Source organism: Pagrus pagrus (assembly GCF_965226575.1).
Source record: "Pagrus pagrus genome assembly, chromosome: 18".
NCBI lineage: Eukaryota > Metazoa > Chordata > Actinopteri > Spariformes > Sparidae > Pagrus > Pagrus pagrus.
In genome coordinates this window covers 10001257-10016858 of record NC_140202.1, presented here as the reverse complement: position 1 = coordinate 10016858, position 15602 = coordinate 10001257, and the positions used below count along the sequence as shown (strand labels likewise).

General features: G+C 42.2%; 2 protein-coding genes across 7 annotated transcripts; both read left to right on the top strand.

Annotated features, from left to right (window-relative positions):
* Window positions 1-1501: 1501 nt before the first annotated feature.
* LOC311273619 (tubulin alpha-1C chain-like) lies at window positions 1502-3973 on the top strand. The gene is made up of 4 exons (XM_084380743.1): window positions 1502-1600; window positions 2189-2411; window positions 2499-2647; window positions 2731-3973. The coding sequence occupies exons 1-4, from the start codon at window positions 1598-1600 to the stop codon at window positions 3706-3708; spliced, it is 1353 nt and encodes a 450-aa protein (XP_084236869.1). The 5' UTR covers window positions 1502-1597; the 3' UTR covers window positions 3709-3973.
* Window positions 3974-4928: 955 nt separating this feature from the next.
* Window positions 4929-15434, top strand: srrm1 (serine/arginine repetitive matrix 1). Of its 6 annotated transcripts, none has more exons than XM_084380469.1 (17): window positions 4929-5038; window positions 5947-6036; window positions 6277-6399; window positions 8579-8749; window positions 8962-9062; window positions 9166-9390; window positions 9706-9897; window positions 10058-10177; window positions 10326-10534; window positions 11469-11549; window positions 12259-12345; window positions 12551-12686; window positions 12776-12862; window positions 12964-13446; window positions 13558-13744; window positions 14299-14472; window positions 14598-15434. In XM_084380469.1, exons 1-17 carry the CDS (start codon window positions 5018-5020, stop codon window positions 14607-14609), a joined length of 2499 nt encoding a protein of 832 aa, XP_084236595.1. In that variant the 5' UTR covers window positions 4929-5017; the 3' UTR covers window positions 14610-15434. The 6 variants fall into 6 exon arrangements, with proteins under 6 accessions (XP_084236595.1, XP_084236593.1, XP_084236594.1 ...); XM_084380467.1 differs by having other exon boundaries at window positions 14591-15434; XM_084380468.1 differs by lacking the exon at window positions 4929-5038 and adding an exon at window positions 5422-5498 and having other exon boundaries at window positions 14591-15434.
* Window positions 15435-15602: the final 168 nt, after the last annotated feature.

Here is a 15602-nt window from a genome sequence, read left to right as displayed (position 1 = left end):
CATACAAAACATTAGAAAAAGAAAGATTCCCTTGGTTTTACCTTAGCAAACAAATCATGGGGTAAGTCAGCTCTCATTTATGGCAAGAACAGGCAGTCACCTCTTTATCAGCCACAAACAGCCCAGAGTGTGTGTCAAGTAAAAATCTGTCCAACAGCAGTGACACGATCAGTCATTCTGAGCTACAAACAGTATTGCAATGAATCAAACAAACCTTCAGGGAACGTTCTCTATAGGTTCTGTAAAGGTTTATCAATAATAACCATTAGACAACCCTCAGTGAACGTTCCCTTAAGGTTTTCTAAAGGTTACACAAACATAATCTTCAGAAAACTTTAGGTAACATTCCCTGAGGCTTCTCTGACAGTTACAAAATACCATCAGAGAACCTTGGTGTTGTTTTTGTAAAAAATAACCTTTTAAGGACTTTCCTAGATCATTCCTAGAGTGTTCTTCAAGAGACGCTTAAAAAATGTTGCTAGAGCTAGAACATTTACTTAAAGGTTACAAAAAAAAACTTTCAGGGAACCTTTAGGGAACATTTCCTGAAGGTTACTTGTTTGCTGGGAAAGTAGCTCAAATGAATACCTCAGATTATTCACCACAGAAATGCAGCACAGTGTCTACAGCCTGAGGAGTTGCCTGGGATATTTACTGTATATGGAGGAGCCTAAATGAGCTTCACCTGTGGTTCAGTGGTACCTGGGATCAGGCTGTATGAAGGTAGACTGGCCTTTAAGGTGGACAAGGTAACCCTACTACATAAAGTAATATTTAGTAGACTCTGTTACTGTTAAAGGAGACCTATTATGCTTTTTCCCCTTTCCTCCAGTGTGTTATACAGGTCATTGTGCATGTGAAAGTCTGCGCCGACTGGAAGTTCCTCTCTCCCATAGGAAACACTGCTCCTGAACTGTATGAAACACCTCGTTGGTAGTCCCGCCTTTATTTACTTGACTTTCTGACATCACACTAAGTCACCATGTCACACATTAGCATAATATATGCCTTTATTCACTAAAGCTAACCGGAAGCTGAAAACATGACAGAGCCAACCGGAGACACGGTCAGCTTTGCTGTCCCAGGCTTGTGTGAGCTGACCAATCAGAGCAGACTGGGTATTCAGGAGGGGGGATTTCAGAAAGAGGGGGAATATAGTGCTGCTGCTCTGGACAGTGTGAGAAAAGTCCTTTTTTTGAGCATTAAAGCATGTAAACCTATTCTAGTAGCAGCCCAAAATAAAATTATGAAATTGAAAAGTAGCATAATGTGTCTCATTTAAGATACTGATGTATAAATGGAGGCAAGTATCCACTTATTCACTTTGTGCCTTTTGTTTTTGTTTTTGTTTTTGTTTTTGTTTGCTGCCTGAAGCAAACTTGTGGCCTGTCATACTGTGAAGATTTCATTTTAACCAATAGGAATCCCCCCATGTGACCCCACTTTTCCACTGATACAGATAGTATGAAAAGCACCGCCCAGGAGAAATCAGCAGTTACTTCTTGCACAGGACTCATTAAAGCCGACCTGAAAGAGTTTACCCAGTCTCTTCTTCATCTTTGTCTGAACTCCGAAAGACGTAACAACTTCAGGAAACATGGTAAGTATTAAAATATAACTTATCTTCACTTACCATGTGTTGATTTCAGCAAATGTAAAGCTCTAAAGTGTGTTATCGCATGGCAGCCAAGTCGAAGGAGCAGCATTAACCTTATACAATTTCACTTTTATTTAAAGGACTTTTCAAATGAAACCCATTCACTTAAAGCCTTAAGGACCTAATTTGTCATGATGCATGTTTTGGAGGCTTTCACTACAGCTGTGTTTTGTTACAGAACTCCGATGGGGAATGTGAAGTTCCTAAACAAGATTTCTGATCTTGTTTAGGCACGTTGTATGTCTGAATAATGAGCCTCTTTGTCATATATTTCTTTCTAAAAGGTGTTCTTTCAGAGGGAAAATGACACCGTGTCATCAGGTGACTTAAGTCATGATGAGCTGGTGTCTGATTCTTTACAAAAGAACCTTGTTTCCTTCTCCTTAGATCTTATATTAGCTCTCGATAAGTCCTCAACATGTGATGAGAAGCCTCCGGTGTTGAATTGGTTACAGTTGTTCCTAGAACTTTTCAGACAAGCAAGACTTAGTTTTATTCTGATTCCTTAAAAACCTTTGTCTCTTTCCACAGCGTGAGTGTATCTCAGTGCATGTTGGTCAGGCTGGTGTCCAGAGTGGCAATGCCTGCTGGGAGCTTTACTGCCTGGAGCATGGCATCCAGCCGGATGGACAGATGCCCAGTGACAAGACCATTGGAGGAGGAGATGACTCCTTCAACACCTTCTTCAGTGTGACTGGAGCTGGAAAGCATGTCCCCAGAGCTGTTTTCGTTGACCTGGAGCCCACTGTCATTGGTAAACTGAAATCAAATGAGTTTTTAAAATTGTTTTCTGGGTTCCTTTGCAGTTGTTACTGTCATGTTTTATGATAATTCCCCTTAGATGAGGTTCGCAGTGGGATCTACCGCCAGCTGTTTCACCCTGAGCAGCTGATCACTGGCAAGGAGGATGCTGCCAACAACTACGCCCGTGGACACTATACCATCGGCAAAGAGCTCATCGACCTGGTAATGGACAGGATCCGCAAACTGGTGGGTAAATTCAGCGCAGAACACTTTAATTCAAAATTTGTTTTCAGAATATTTGATCATTGTCTCCTCCTCTCTGTCCTCAGGCTGACCAGTGCACCGGCCTTCAGGGCTTCCTAGTTTTCCACAGCTTCGGAGGTGGCACCGGCTCTGGTTTCACCTCCCTGCTGATGGAGCGCCTGTCTGTCGACTATGGCAAGAAGTCAAAGCTGGAGTTCTCGGTCTATCCCGCTCCCCAGGTGTCCACCGCTGTGGTGGAGCCCTACAACTCCATCCTGACCACCCACACCACCCTGGAGCACTCTGACTGTGCCTTTATGGTGGATAATGAGGCCATCTACGATATCTGCCGCAGGAACCTCGATATTGAGCGTCCCACTTACACCAACCTGAACAGGTTGATCAGTCAGATTGTGTCCTCCATCACTGCTTCCCTTCGTTTCGATGGTGCCCTCAATGTTGATCTGACAGAGTTCCAGACCAACTTGGTGCCATATCCCCGTATCCACTTCCCTCTGGCCACCTATGCCCCCGTCATTTCTGCTGAGAAGGCTTGCCATGAGCAGCTAACGGTGTCAGAAATCACCAACGCCTGCTTCGAGCCAGCCAATCAGATGGTTAAATGTGACCCTCGCCACGGCAAGTACATGGCTTGCTGCCTGCTGTTCCGTGGTGATGTGGTGCCCAAAGATGTGAATGCTGCCATTGCCGCCATCAAGACCAAGCGCACCATCCAGTTTGTGGACTGGTGCCCCACTGGTTTCAAGGTTGGCATCAACTACCAGCCGCCCACTGTAGTTCCTGGTGGAGACCTGGCCAAGGTCCAGAGGGCTGTGTGCATGCTGAGCAACACCACTGCTATTGCAGAGGCCTGGGCTCGGCTCGACCACAAGTTTGATCTGATGTACGCTAAGCGTGCCTTTGTTCACTGGTATGTGGGTGAGGGTATGGAGGAGGGAGAGTTCTCTGAGGCCAGGGAGGATATGGCAGCCCTGGAGAAGGATTATGAAGAGGTTGGAACCGATAGTCAGGGAGACGACGACGATGACGGAGAAGATTTTTAGACAGGCATGCAAATAGCAGCTACTATGCTCAGACAAGGGCTTGAAAATTGTTTCCATTTCTTCATTCTTACTTTATCAACGGTGATATGTTGTAGTTTCTTTCTTGTACTTATACTCACTTATACAAATGTACTTATTGTAAGTCGCTTTGGACAAAAGCATTTGCTAAATGCCCTAAATGTAAATGTAAATGTAAATCCATTGTACTGATTTACTGATCTGTGCCTTATCAGTGTAAAAAATAAAACATTTTCATTGACTCGTCTATTTCCTGTCATACACTCATTACTTTTCGTAAAAGCATTTTTAATAGAGCAGTGCAGATTGTTTTCTGTAGTTTGACCAATGCTTAAAGCATAGTGCTATCCTGGGCAGTATCAATGACTCTTACTCTGCTCACCAAAACTGTGTTGATATTCACCTTTTTTGCTCTAGCTGTATGTTTTGACAATCCCAGGTCTATTTCTATGAGAATTGTGTTTGGAAAAAACACCTCAAACTGTTAAAATTATCATCATAGCTCAGGCAAGTGTCATTTTTAGCGTCAGGTTATGAGAAGGAAGAAGAATGCGTGGGATAAAAAAGGTGATATCTCTGGTTCTGCATTATTGATTCAGATCATTTGTTTTATCAACTGTCCATAATTAGTCCAACAGTATTACAGGAATGCAATGCTAGACTAGTGGACTGCCTTGGAATACCTACATTACCCACAATGCAATTTAGCCACTGAGTGATGTCACTGGAGGAAACATATCAGATTACATGCAGCTTCCTCTGGAGCCACAAATGGCTTTATACTACTAATCATTTTAAAATTTGATTTCAGTTTTTCTATCATTAAACCATTTCTTGCCCTTCACATTTGCAAAGGTTACACGTCCCAAAGACAATTCACCAAACTACTCCTAGTCAGGTCACAACTCTGAGGGTTAGGGATCGACATATGGTTTATTCAGGGACACCGATTATTAGTAATCAAGGAGACTGACAACAGATATTTGGAACAGATATGAAATATTTAGCCCTACTAAGGGATGTGGTTTTGTAAAGTCTGAGAAATGGCTAATGATTCAATGATATGCACAATAAAATAAAAATTATGATATTCACAGAAGAGTTGGAAGGTGTTTTTCACATTTAATTGATTCCTGTACAGGTCAGGCTGAGTGCTTCCCCTGCCCTCCACAGTAGATGTAGGTATTGTTGCTTCCTGTAGGGGCGCTACCTTCATCCGGCTAGCCTCTCACAATTTCACCGGAGCCACACACACGTCTCTCTGAACGCCGCCTGTTAATTTTCTCCGATAATGGACGCGGGATTCTTCCGCGTAAGTCTTTACATTTATTTGTAACCTCATAGTATTTGCTGCAAAGTTGCATGGGGCTAAAGTCCTTTTTGAGAACATAATATATGCAATATGTATTCAGGTGGAGGGCCATACAGTCGGAAACGGTATGGTCAGGGTGGCTTCGTCTATCAACTGATGACAAACAATCTTGGATTTCGACACGAGTCTTTTTTCAGCGGGTCTATTTCTGTAGTTTACGTGGCTTAACGAAGTAAATGTTACCCTATAGTATTGTGTGATGTTAGCGTTTTATTGCCTATAAAGCATAGCCTTTGTACATTGGTAAGCAAATACATATTTGCAGGAAATAGACGAGCCAACATAGCTAGCTAGCTGCTACTAATTTGTTAGCCTTGACTGAAAATGGCGTCCAAGGAGTGCATCGTTCCTATCTTTGAGGGAGCTAGTCACGACCGCTGCTATGCTAACGTTAGCTAGGGTAAAGTACACCTAAATGCGTACTGAATAACAGCGCTGACATCACTTTGATATTCTCTCCGTGTAAGAGTCGTAGTCGGTCAAAATACCCTCCAGACTTTGGCAAATATTAGCCTGTCGGGTCTCTTTGGAGGATTAAGCAGGCTAACTCTTAGCCTGTCAAGCTAACGTTAGCTTATCTGCCTTCAATTTCATGGGTTAAATTCAGCATGTTGCTGTGGGAACCGGGCATGTGAACAAGTGTTGACCAATTTACCAACTTTCATATGCTCGCAATATCATAATGTTAATGTTTACTAACTTATCTTAAACTCATTGTTTTGGTTTCGATGTCAGTTTCACCGGCATGTTTTTGAGTACACATGTTTACGTGTGTGTCGATGTAGCGTTAACTGTGCACTTACTTTAAATAGGTCGACTAAAATGTATTTTTTTTTTTTTTTTTTTAGGGCACAAGTGCAGAGCAAGACAACCGGTTCAGCAACAAGCAGAAGAAACTGCTGAAGCAGCTGAAATTTGCAGAATGTCTGGACAAGAAGGTATCAGATCATCCACATTTACATTATATTTTTAATACACACTCTTGGTACTGATTTGTTTGTTGAAACATGTGATTACTGATTGGATTGGTAATATGGCAGTCACTGTTGTTTGCATGAAACTAAAAGCCCAGAGCTCCCTGTAGACATTGTAGCCTCAGGTCATTTAGTCATGCTTGTCTTGCTTGTCCTGCTTGTCTTCACCAAGTGGTTACCTTTGGCTGCTTATTCTGCCCTCAGGTGGACATGACCAAAGTGAACCTGGAAGTCATCAAACCTTGGATTACTCAGCGAGTGACAGAGATTCTTGGATTCGAGGATGACGTCGTCATTGAGTTCATATTTAACCAGCTTGAGGAGAAGGTAATGTCTTTAATTTAGTCTGTTTTTGTTTTTTTCAGAACTGTGATATATTTGAGGGCATTGCTTACTCATTTAGAAGGGGTATAAACGCATAATTGCACATCCTAGTCAAATTGACATTGAGTGGGTAAAGTAACAATTGGTGTTAAACTTATTTATAATGACATAACCATGTTTTGATGTTATGTGACAAAGTGCCTTTATTCAGCAGTCTTCTAATGATGATGTGATTTATGATTTAAAAGGCCTGAACCAATATGGATGTTATACCTTGCATCAGAAGTATAGCACCAACACCTAATTAGCTCTCTCCTGAGCCCAAAGTCACTGAGCCCAACTCTCCCTTCATGATGCAGTGTGTGGTTTGAGGTGAGTTATATGCAGGGATCACCAATATCATGTCAGTGAAAGACACCTGAACAATGCCATAATCATATTCTCAGTGGGTATTTGCAGTGCATCATTAAATTGCCCAGATCCTTTTAAATATAGCTAGAATTATCGGCTGAAAAACATTTTTTAAGAGTATTTTAACACCAAGCTGAAAAGTATTGTGTCCACCTGACCACCTCTGAAAGTTTCAGGTGTTTTGCACCTCTGTTGGTTGTGGTTTATGTAACCACACCTAACAGTGATGTGAGGGTGCTGTGAACCCATCCAGGTGTACCTTTACATCACTGTAGGAAGTTGAGACTTTCAGCCACTGGAGGTCAGCAAAACCCAAGATTTTCAGCTGATTTAGAAATATTTTGTAACAAGTCTGTTAAACCTCTGCATCTCATGCAGGTGTAATTAGATGTTGAACAGACTGGAGATTTTGAACCATAAGAAACAATACTTTACAGTCTGGCATTAAGTTACTCTTTTGAAACTGGAAGGCCATTGTAATAGCCATAGTGATCATGTTTTTGAACTTAACAAAATCCTTCTTGCCAGCAGAGCTGTAATACTGAGCCCCACAATGCTATGCATTTGATTTTTGAAGACTAAATTGTGCATGATGTTCATCCTGTAGACTGTTGACTCCTTTATTCAAATAGAATTATTATGGCCAAGTTGTCCTTTAATTCATACTGTGTATCCCACTTATATGTCAAGCCACCTGAGATGGGTAATGGGTAATTTCCATTGCACAGACTGACTTTTGAAAAAAGGTTAAGTAATTTACACACATTATTCTTGAATGCAAGTTTTGGCATATGCCTATAACCAATGATTTTCCTTCTCCTAATATGCTTAAAACCACACATGTATTAAGTAATGATATAGGTGACATGAGCACTGCACATAAAAATATTACTTTTTGTCTTTTCATTTGATCTTTTCCTGCCATAGCTTTTGGGGGATGGGGGCTGTTAAAGCTAAGTTTAAAGGGTACTGTTGCATAATGGTAAGAAAGGGTGATTTAATTGAGATTACGGTATCTCTCAATATTTCTAGTAGTTGTTGAAATAAAACTCCTTTTTTGTGTAACTGTGTACTCATTATTGCTTGTTCGTCTCTTGCAATTTAGATAAATGATATAACATTAAGCTCAAGGTGGTTGAGTCTCAAGCAGTAGGGAGGCGGAAGCAAGCCAAGGGAGCTCCGTGCCCACTGATCCCACGGGACTCACTGAAGACACCGGAACTGTACTTGCTGTGTTGGGTTTTAATGCACTCTGTATTGTGGCTATTTGTTTAACTCCTGAAGTGTAGACTGTGGGGAGACCGGAGAACAAGGGGTGGGTAGGGACACAGAAATGTAATGTAGTGGGGATAGCACTGAGGAAATCAATATAATGACAACATTTTTTGTGTTATGTGAGTCTGTTGATTGAATATCTGGGGAGAATCAGATCAGAAATGGGTAAAACAGAATATTGCATGCAGTTTTTAAGTCTCTAGATATGTCTCCCCTCAGCTAGCTCGCTTTCTCAGTTTGATGAGTTTGTGAGTACAAATACACTTTTATTTTGATAGGTTATTGAGTCAAGTATTGGACCCAGGTATGTTAAATATTGTAGTCAGAGTCTAACATGTTTTGATTATGGTTAACTGCATAGTCACAGGTATAGTTTAGTGAGGACTAGAAGGTAGGCAGTCCCACCAGTGGGATCCTACCTCCCCATGATATTTTGCCTTCTGTTATTTCAATGGCCATTTGGTCTTTTCTCTTCCCCTTCGTGTGTGTGTTACAGCACCCGGATAGCAAGATGATGCAGATCAACCTGACAGGCTTCCTGAATGGGAAGAATGCCCGGGAGTTCATGAAGGACCTGTGGCCCCTGCTGCTGAGTGCCCAGGATAACATTGCTGGCATCCCATCTGCTTTTCTGGAACAGAAGAAAGAGGAAATTAAACAGAGACAGGTGAGCTTCTCCCAGAGATGCACTTCAGCACTTCTTTGTTGATCATAGGAAGGTCATGGATCTGTGGTCGGAGTAGGAGGTTGTGGAAAGGGTGTACAGTTCTAAAGCATTTTTTTCTGAAAAGCTACAGCCTCTTTTGTGTCCTACAAGAGCCATATATAGACAATACCCTTTGAACTCATGTTTGTTCCCCATTGTTTCATGTCTGATAGATTGAACAGGAGAAGCTAGCTTCTCTGAAGAAGGTTGACGAGGATAAGAAGGAAAAGGACAAGGACGTCAGAGAAAGGGCTCAGTCAAAGAGCCCAAGGAGGTAAGAGAAAAATGTCCAAGTATTGAAGTTGTGAAGTATTAGAATTGTATATTTTTTTACAGAACATGACAACAAACTCTTTGTTTACTGCTTATTTGTCCAGGCGAAAGACAAGGTCACCGTCACCACGGCGAAGGTCGCCAGTGAAGCGGGAAAGGAAACGCAGTGCCTCACGCTCCCCTAGACGCAAACCCAGTCCAGCTGGTGGCAGTTCACCCCCACCACCCCTGATGCAGTTGCCCACGAAACCGCTGGAGCCACTTGTAGAACCAGAGATATCTGGAAGAGCCATGCCAGAACCAGTCATCCAAGAAACATCTTCCACCTGGTTTGTAGAAAAATTTCCTTTGTGTTCAATTTGACATTTTCTTTGTAGATTTGGAGTTGATACTAATTTGTTTGTAATGTTGGTTTTAGTAACAAAAACAAAGTGTTCTTGTGTTTGTTTTGCTGTTTCTTTTGTATTTTATCTTGGTTAGTTTGTTATACAGCCATGATTCTTAGCAAACAGAATGTAAACAGTTGACTGGGTCAAAAATAATGTTGTTACATGAAAATGGGTAGTGTAGTTTTGTTTTTAGATAAATAGAATAATATCCTGAAGGGTAACATGTAGAACGAATATGCTTTCTGTGGCCTGTAGTGAAACAGTTGTGGAGGTGGTGAAGGCAGACTCTGTGATTGAAGTCAAAGAACCTTCGCCAGAGAAGACTCTGAAGAAAGAGGAAAGGCCCAGGTCTCGGGAAAGGGAAAAGGACAACAGAAGGGAAAGACCTCACCACCGCTCTCGTTCTCATTCCCATTCCCGCTCTCGCAGGCGACGCTCCCGTTCCAGGTTATTTCTGATTTTCTTACTTAGAAAATATTACAGTGTCTTCTGGTTCTTCAAAAGCCTTGTCTAATTTATCTTGTTTAAAATCAAGAACTTCAAAGTTCTTGAACATATTAAGAAAAATTAAAAGCTTTCTAAGCTCCCCCTCTCTACCTTATTTCAGATCTTACTCCCCTCGTAGAAGACAGAGTCCTAGGAGGAGAATGTCTCCTCGACGAAGGAGCCCTCCGAGACGTGGCCCCACCGGCTCCAGACACAGGCATAGACGCTCCCCAGTCCGCAGGTCAGTGAATGCAGCTTACAGGTTTAGTTTCTCAAGAACTAATTCCTATTTGTATTGTTTAAATATATTACTGGCCACCATACAATTTGTGTACAGTAGATCATGGATTTACAAGGCTTAATGTTTTTAATGTGTTTGCCTCCTGCAGGAGGCGCTCTCGCTCTGCTTCATCATCTGGCAGCAGCTCCTCCGGCTCTCGCTCACCTAAAAAAGCAATGAAAAGAGTATCAAGCACACCACCACGAAAACAGGTCCATCATCTTGACACCTCCATCAGCCCTGCAGGGAAGGACAGAAGATCACCATCTCCACGGGGCAGAAGAGGCAGAGGCTCTGCATCACCAACTAGATCACTGGGTATGATCTAGGGCTGGGCGATATCTGCTGAATTGGCACATGACGATGTCTACAGTCGACATTGTGATGGGCGATGACATTGTTTACGAATTTTAGGCAGTGTGTCCCCTCAGTGTTGTCCTAAGGCAGTAGTTGCGTATTAGCTCACCACTGTAGCCGCCGCTGTTTCCCACCACTGCTCTGACATGAATCTCCAACTGTCTCTCCATGCAGAGAAAACTATCTCCTGTTACACCGACATACATCCCTGTGCCAGTTTTAAAAGTGTCCTCATCTCAGTACCACATGTCCGTTACTTGGCTTTGTTCAGCCTCATATGCATAAAACAACGTTGGCTGACTAGCCAAGGAAGCTAAGCTAAAAAGTCTGTATATAAAAACGGCATGACTGAGACAAACAGCGGCCCGTGGGAAAAGAAACCCTGCTGCCACAAATTTAACCGAGTGTCTTGGGTTTGCCTAACTGATCTGGTTTAATGAGAAAATAGTAAATGAGACATGGAGATGTAATGTTAGTGCACCGAGTAGTAACATACTTTTTCTCATTTCCATTCCCCACATATCACATACACAACAACAACTCTTGCCCTACTGCAACTCTGAGGGGGCATGCCTCTTAATTGTGCTCTCTGGTGGGTAGCCTTTTGAATCACGATGTTACGATGGTCAGAGATTAGTAATCGATGGCTGTCAGACATCGGTGATGGATGATGGCATCGTTCATCGGCCACATTAGCCCCTTGGCTCCCTCTGTGTCTTAGAAATACGATTTCATTATTTCAAATCTTGTGGTACTTTGTAAATAAGGTTACAGAACCAAATCATTACAGTCCATTTTTCACAGTGTGAATTGTTTCCAGACTAAACCGTTATTTCACTAGTTATAGTAAAGGAGTATGATTATCATAAGTGCATCTAAAATTCTTGTTTTTCAGGTTTAAAGCGAAAACCAGGAGGAAGGAGCGACTCTCCATCAGATAATGCCAAGCCCAGACCTTCTGAAGGGTCCGAGTCAGGTAAGAGTTAAATTATGTCTTTTTGAAGAACTATAATGGCCTTTCACTTTAAAAATTGGGATGACCAGGCACATGGAGTTCCCAAACACTTGTACCTGTCAGAAATGGATACCATTTACCTGGTTGGTTTGCCCTGACTTTCAGTATGAAGGCGCACAATGGTAGAAATCATCAACCATCAAGGTTGAAATGATTATTTCTGAAAATGCACTACAAGTTAAGCTAATGGTAGAAGATTGGTCTAGCTGTGGAGGAAAAAATTAGAGGACATTTCCAGGGGCTTGTTTGAAAATCCTATTTTAACATCAAAAATTAATATTTTTCTGTTGTTTGAGAACCAGGTTTTTTTGCCAAAATATTTTTGACCATTGCAGATGGAAATAGTCTGTGAAGTAGAAGGTTAAGTAAATCTGTGTCCAAGGACCTCATGCCAGTGCATAACCTGCATTGATAATTCTGTGTGATAATTGTCTAATGATCCCAGTTATTGTATCAATACAAACTAAAACATGATGAATCACACTTGCACAAGAATAAATGGTAGCACATGTCTCATTACATTGTGCCACATTGAAACGTAAAGAGAACTCAATATACCCAGATATAGGGATCTTTTATTTTTCTGTTTTATCTGTAACTTTTCCGTGGCACTGGTCTGTTTCACTGGCTCTGTTTACACTGATGGGACACTCATTGCTCTACATTTCAGAGGAGGATAAAAATGAGAAAGGGGCAACATCAGATTCGGTGCAGCAGCGGCGTCAGTATCGCAGGCAGAACCGACAGTCATCTTCAGGTTATTAGCGTTTTTATCCCCGTTCTGTCCTCTCCCATACTCAACCCTCTCTTTTTAACCAAGTCTGTCCATGTCATCTTGCTCTCATCGTCTCATGGACTTTGAAGCTGTGCCCTAACCCCAACCTTGGTGTTTTATCCTCTTCGCATATGGTTGTGGCTACAATAAAACCAGTTGTTGATGTCCTCTGTCTCTTTGGTTTCAGATACAGGGTCTTCCTCCTCGGAAGACGAGGGGCTCAAGAGGCCGACAGCAGGGCCAGGTGCCAGAAATGGTGAGGTCAGGAGGAGACGTAGTCGTACCCCCTCCCCACGGAGGCGACACAGGGATATCTCTCCAAGGTCAGACACATTTTTATCTGAATGACTTAACTTGATGTTCAACTGAAATCCATGGTCTACATTGTACGCATGTATTTTTTTGCCTTCAGAAAAAGACGCTCTCCATCTCCAGCACGCAGACGTCGATCCCCTTCTCCACCACGTCGTCGCAGATCTCCCTCACCTCCTAGACGAAGGTATTAACATTGTCATTTTATCTTAGAGCTATCATTTGTATATAATATTTGACAATTTGAAGCTTTTTTTTTTTTTGATAATTGAATTTGATACTACCCAGGTCTCCTTCCCCACCTCCCCGTCGTCGTTCTCCGTCCCCCAGACGATATTCTCCCCCTATCCAGCGGCGCTACAGCCCCTCACCTTTGCCGCCACAGAAGAGGAGGATGTCAAGCTCTCCTGCAAAACGCTCCTCTCCAGGGGCCAAGCGACGCCCCTCCAGGTCCCCCAAGCGCAGAAGTTCTCCCGCTCAAAGGAGACGCACACCTCCAACCTCCTCATCTCCCCCCAGACACAGGAGGAGCCCCATGTTGCCTTCTGTCAGGCCAAGCAGGGATACACGATCCCCCAATGGAGCAGCCAGCCGCCTCTCCCCATCGCCTGCAAACCGCAGTCGCAATGTTAGGGGCTCCACTAGTCCTCAGGGACGTTTTGAAACCTCCAGTTCATCTCCATCTAACCAGCGGAGACAGCAGTCCCCTTCACACAGTGGTAAACCCATTCGCAGAGTGTCCCGCACTCCAGAGCCACGCAACAACCAGAGGTAATCAAGACAGCTAGCATGCCTGAATAATGCTGTCTTATCTTTTTGGATGTAATAATCTGTTTTGTACACGTGCCATCATTTAAATGTTACCCTTTTTATTCTTCACAGACCATCTCCCAGTCCTCAGCCTATGAGGAGAGCATCCTCCAGATCCAGATCGGTTTCCCCTCGACCAGCAGCTCAGAAACGTCCAGCCCCCGCATCTGCCTCCCCGTCACCATCCCGCTCAGCCAGTGGGTCTCCACCCCCCGCTAAAAAGGCCAGCAGTGGTTCCGGCAGTCAATCTCCAAGCAAGGTTTGACATTACAGCTTACATCAACATACTAACATGGTTTTCTTAGATCAGCTATATATTTATGCAAGATCTTAACTTGAGTCTTGATTATCATGGGTATTTTTTGGAGATTCTGTATTTGCACAATTGCTGCACATTGTAAAATGCCCATTAGGTTGTTAAAAAAAACTCACATGCACATAAAATGTGTTTTTGTCTGGTGCCTCCTAACTGGCAGCATTTAAAATTATTTTAGAGTTGGAAATTGCACTGAAAGTATGCAGATACATTGCATTTCTGTAAATAGTTGAGCAGCAAGCCAAAAACATCATCATATGCTCTCAGCCAATAATTGTCCAACATCACAGCAACAATTCCTTCAATAAATTAGGAATATACAGGATTGTGAACTTTTCATCATCATCCCACCTCTTTCCCACCCCTCATTCAACCTTTTTGTTGCCTAATCCAATCTTGGCACATTAATACTTGATCATCATCAATTTACTTAATTTTGTGTTGTTATTTTCTAAACACTTTTAAGGATGTCCTCATAATAATCTGTTTTACCACAGAATTCTGACGTCGATGGCAGTGGAAAGAAAAAGAAGAAGAAGAAGGAAAAGAAACATAAGAAGGAGAAGAAACACAAGAAGCACAAGAAGCATAAGAAGGAGAAGAGTGGTCCCACTGTGACTGGAGAGGGACAAGAAAACCAGGGCATCGAGGAGGATGGAGAGTCAAGAAAGGTTAAATCCGTTTCTGATTGTGGCCACCAAGGCCTTCTGCTCCAAAGAAAGATATTGTTTGGTTTTCCATGCACCAACATTCTGTATTTGTGTGTATTTCATGCTGTTTTTGTTTTAGGAATCAGACAGTGAAGTAGAGGACAGCTTGGACGACCTGGAGAAGCACCTACGAGAGAAGGCACTGCGCTCCATGAGGAAGGCCCAGATGTCTCCATCACAGATGTCTTGAAAACAAGAGCCTTTGTCACTTTTGAATTTTCCACTCACTTTTGATGTTTGTCATCAACCTGGTTCAGCTTTAGAATGTACAAATTGTTAAATCTTGAGTCTTTGTTTTCTTTTTACTGGTTTGGTACATTCTGAAGAGTGTGTTTGACTAAAAACTTGATTTGTCAGTTAGTGTATTATCTAAACTGTAAAGACGCTTTTGTTGTCCTTGATTTTAAAATGTTGAGCAGGGGAACAGTTGAAGAGCTTTCAGATGTTTGAAATAGGCAGGTTTAAAATATTTCCCACAGGCTTCAATAGATTCCACTGAGAAATGATTGCATGTGCAGTGATTGTCTCTAATGTGCATGAACCACTTATGGAGTGTAGAGAAAAACCAACATACAGTAACGTACTGTTACCAATGCCTTTCATTAGTGGAAACAGTTGCATAGCTGTGTGAACTATCAGAGGCTGTAACAGAATGTCTTGTCCCTTATTGTAACCGAATAGAGGTCTTTGGCACTGTTTACCTGGCTGTTTCTGACTCTGACATGGTCTCGTTTCAAGACTAATCTGATGTGATACAGTTTGCTTTAATTTTTCCAAATGGATTGATATGCAATTTTATGTTGAAACCCTTGCACCAAGCTAAACTCTGTGGGACTGCTATATGATTTGTATTTAGTACCCCTGGCTCTTGTCATACTGTCATCCTTTCGGAATTAAAACCTTTTTATAGGACGTGTGCATTCCTTAATGTTCAGATCTTTGTCTTTTGTTTGGGATGGTAGATATCAGAACTAATTTATTTAGGAGAATGGAAAAAAAGAAGCTGTTAGTAGTTATTGGGTTTGAATGTCTGCTTCTGTACGCAGGTCTACATCTGATACAAATAAGTGTGAAACACCTTTGTGTGCTTA

What these genes read in the sequence shown, in the direction of transcription:
- LOC311273619 (XM_084380743.1), top strand. An exon ending in CCTGGAGCCCACTGTCATTG is followed by an intron (nt 2,412 to 2,498) that starts GTAAACTGAAAT and finishes AATTCCCCTTAG; the next exon opens with ATGAGGTTCGCAGTGGGATC. An exon ending in TGGACAGGATCCGCAAACTG is followed by an intron (nt 2,648 to 2,730) that starts GTGGGTAAATTC and finishes CTCTGTCCTCAG; the next exon opens with GCTGACCAGTGCACCGGCCT.
- srrm1 (XM_084380467.1), top strand. Translation starts at nt 5,018, where the DNA reads ATGGACGCGGGATTCTTCCGC. An exon ending in CAAGAAACATCTTCCACCTG is followed by an intron (nt 9,391 to 9,705) that starts GTTTGTAGAAAA and finishes TGTGGCCTGTAG; the next exon opens with TGAAACAGTTGTGGAGGTGG. An exon ending in GAACCGACAGTCATCTTCAG is followed by an intron (nt 12,346 to 12,550) that starts GTTATTAGCGTT and finishes CTTTGGTTTCAG; the next exon opens with ATACAGGGTCTTCCTCCTCG.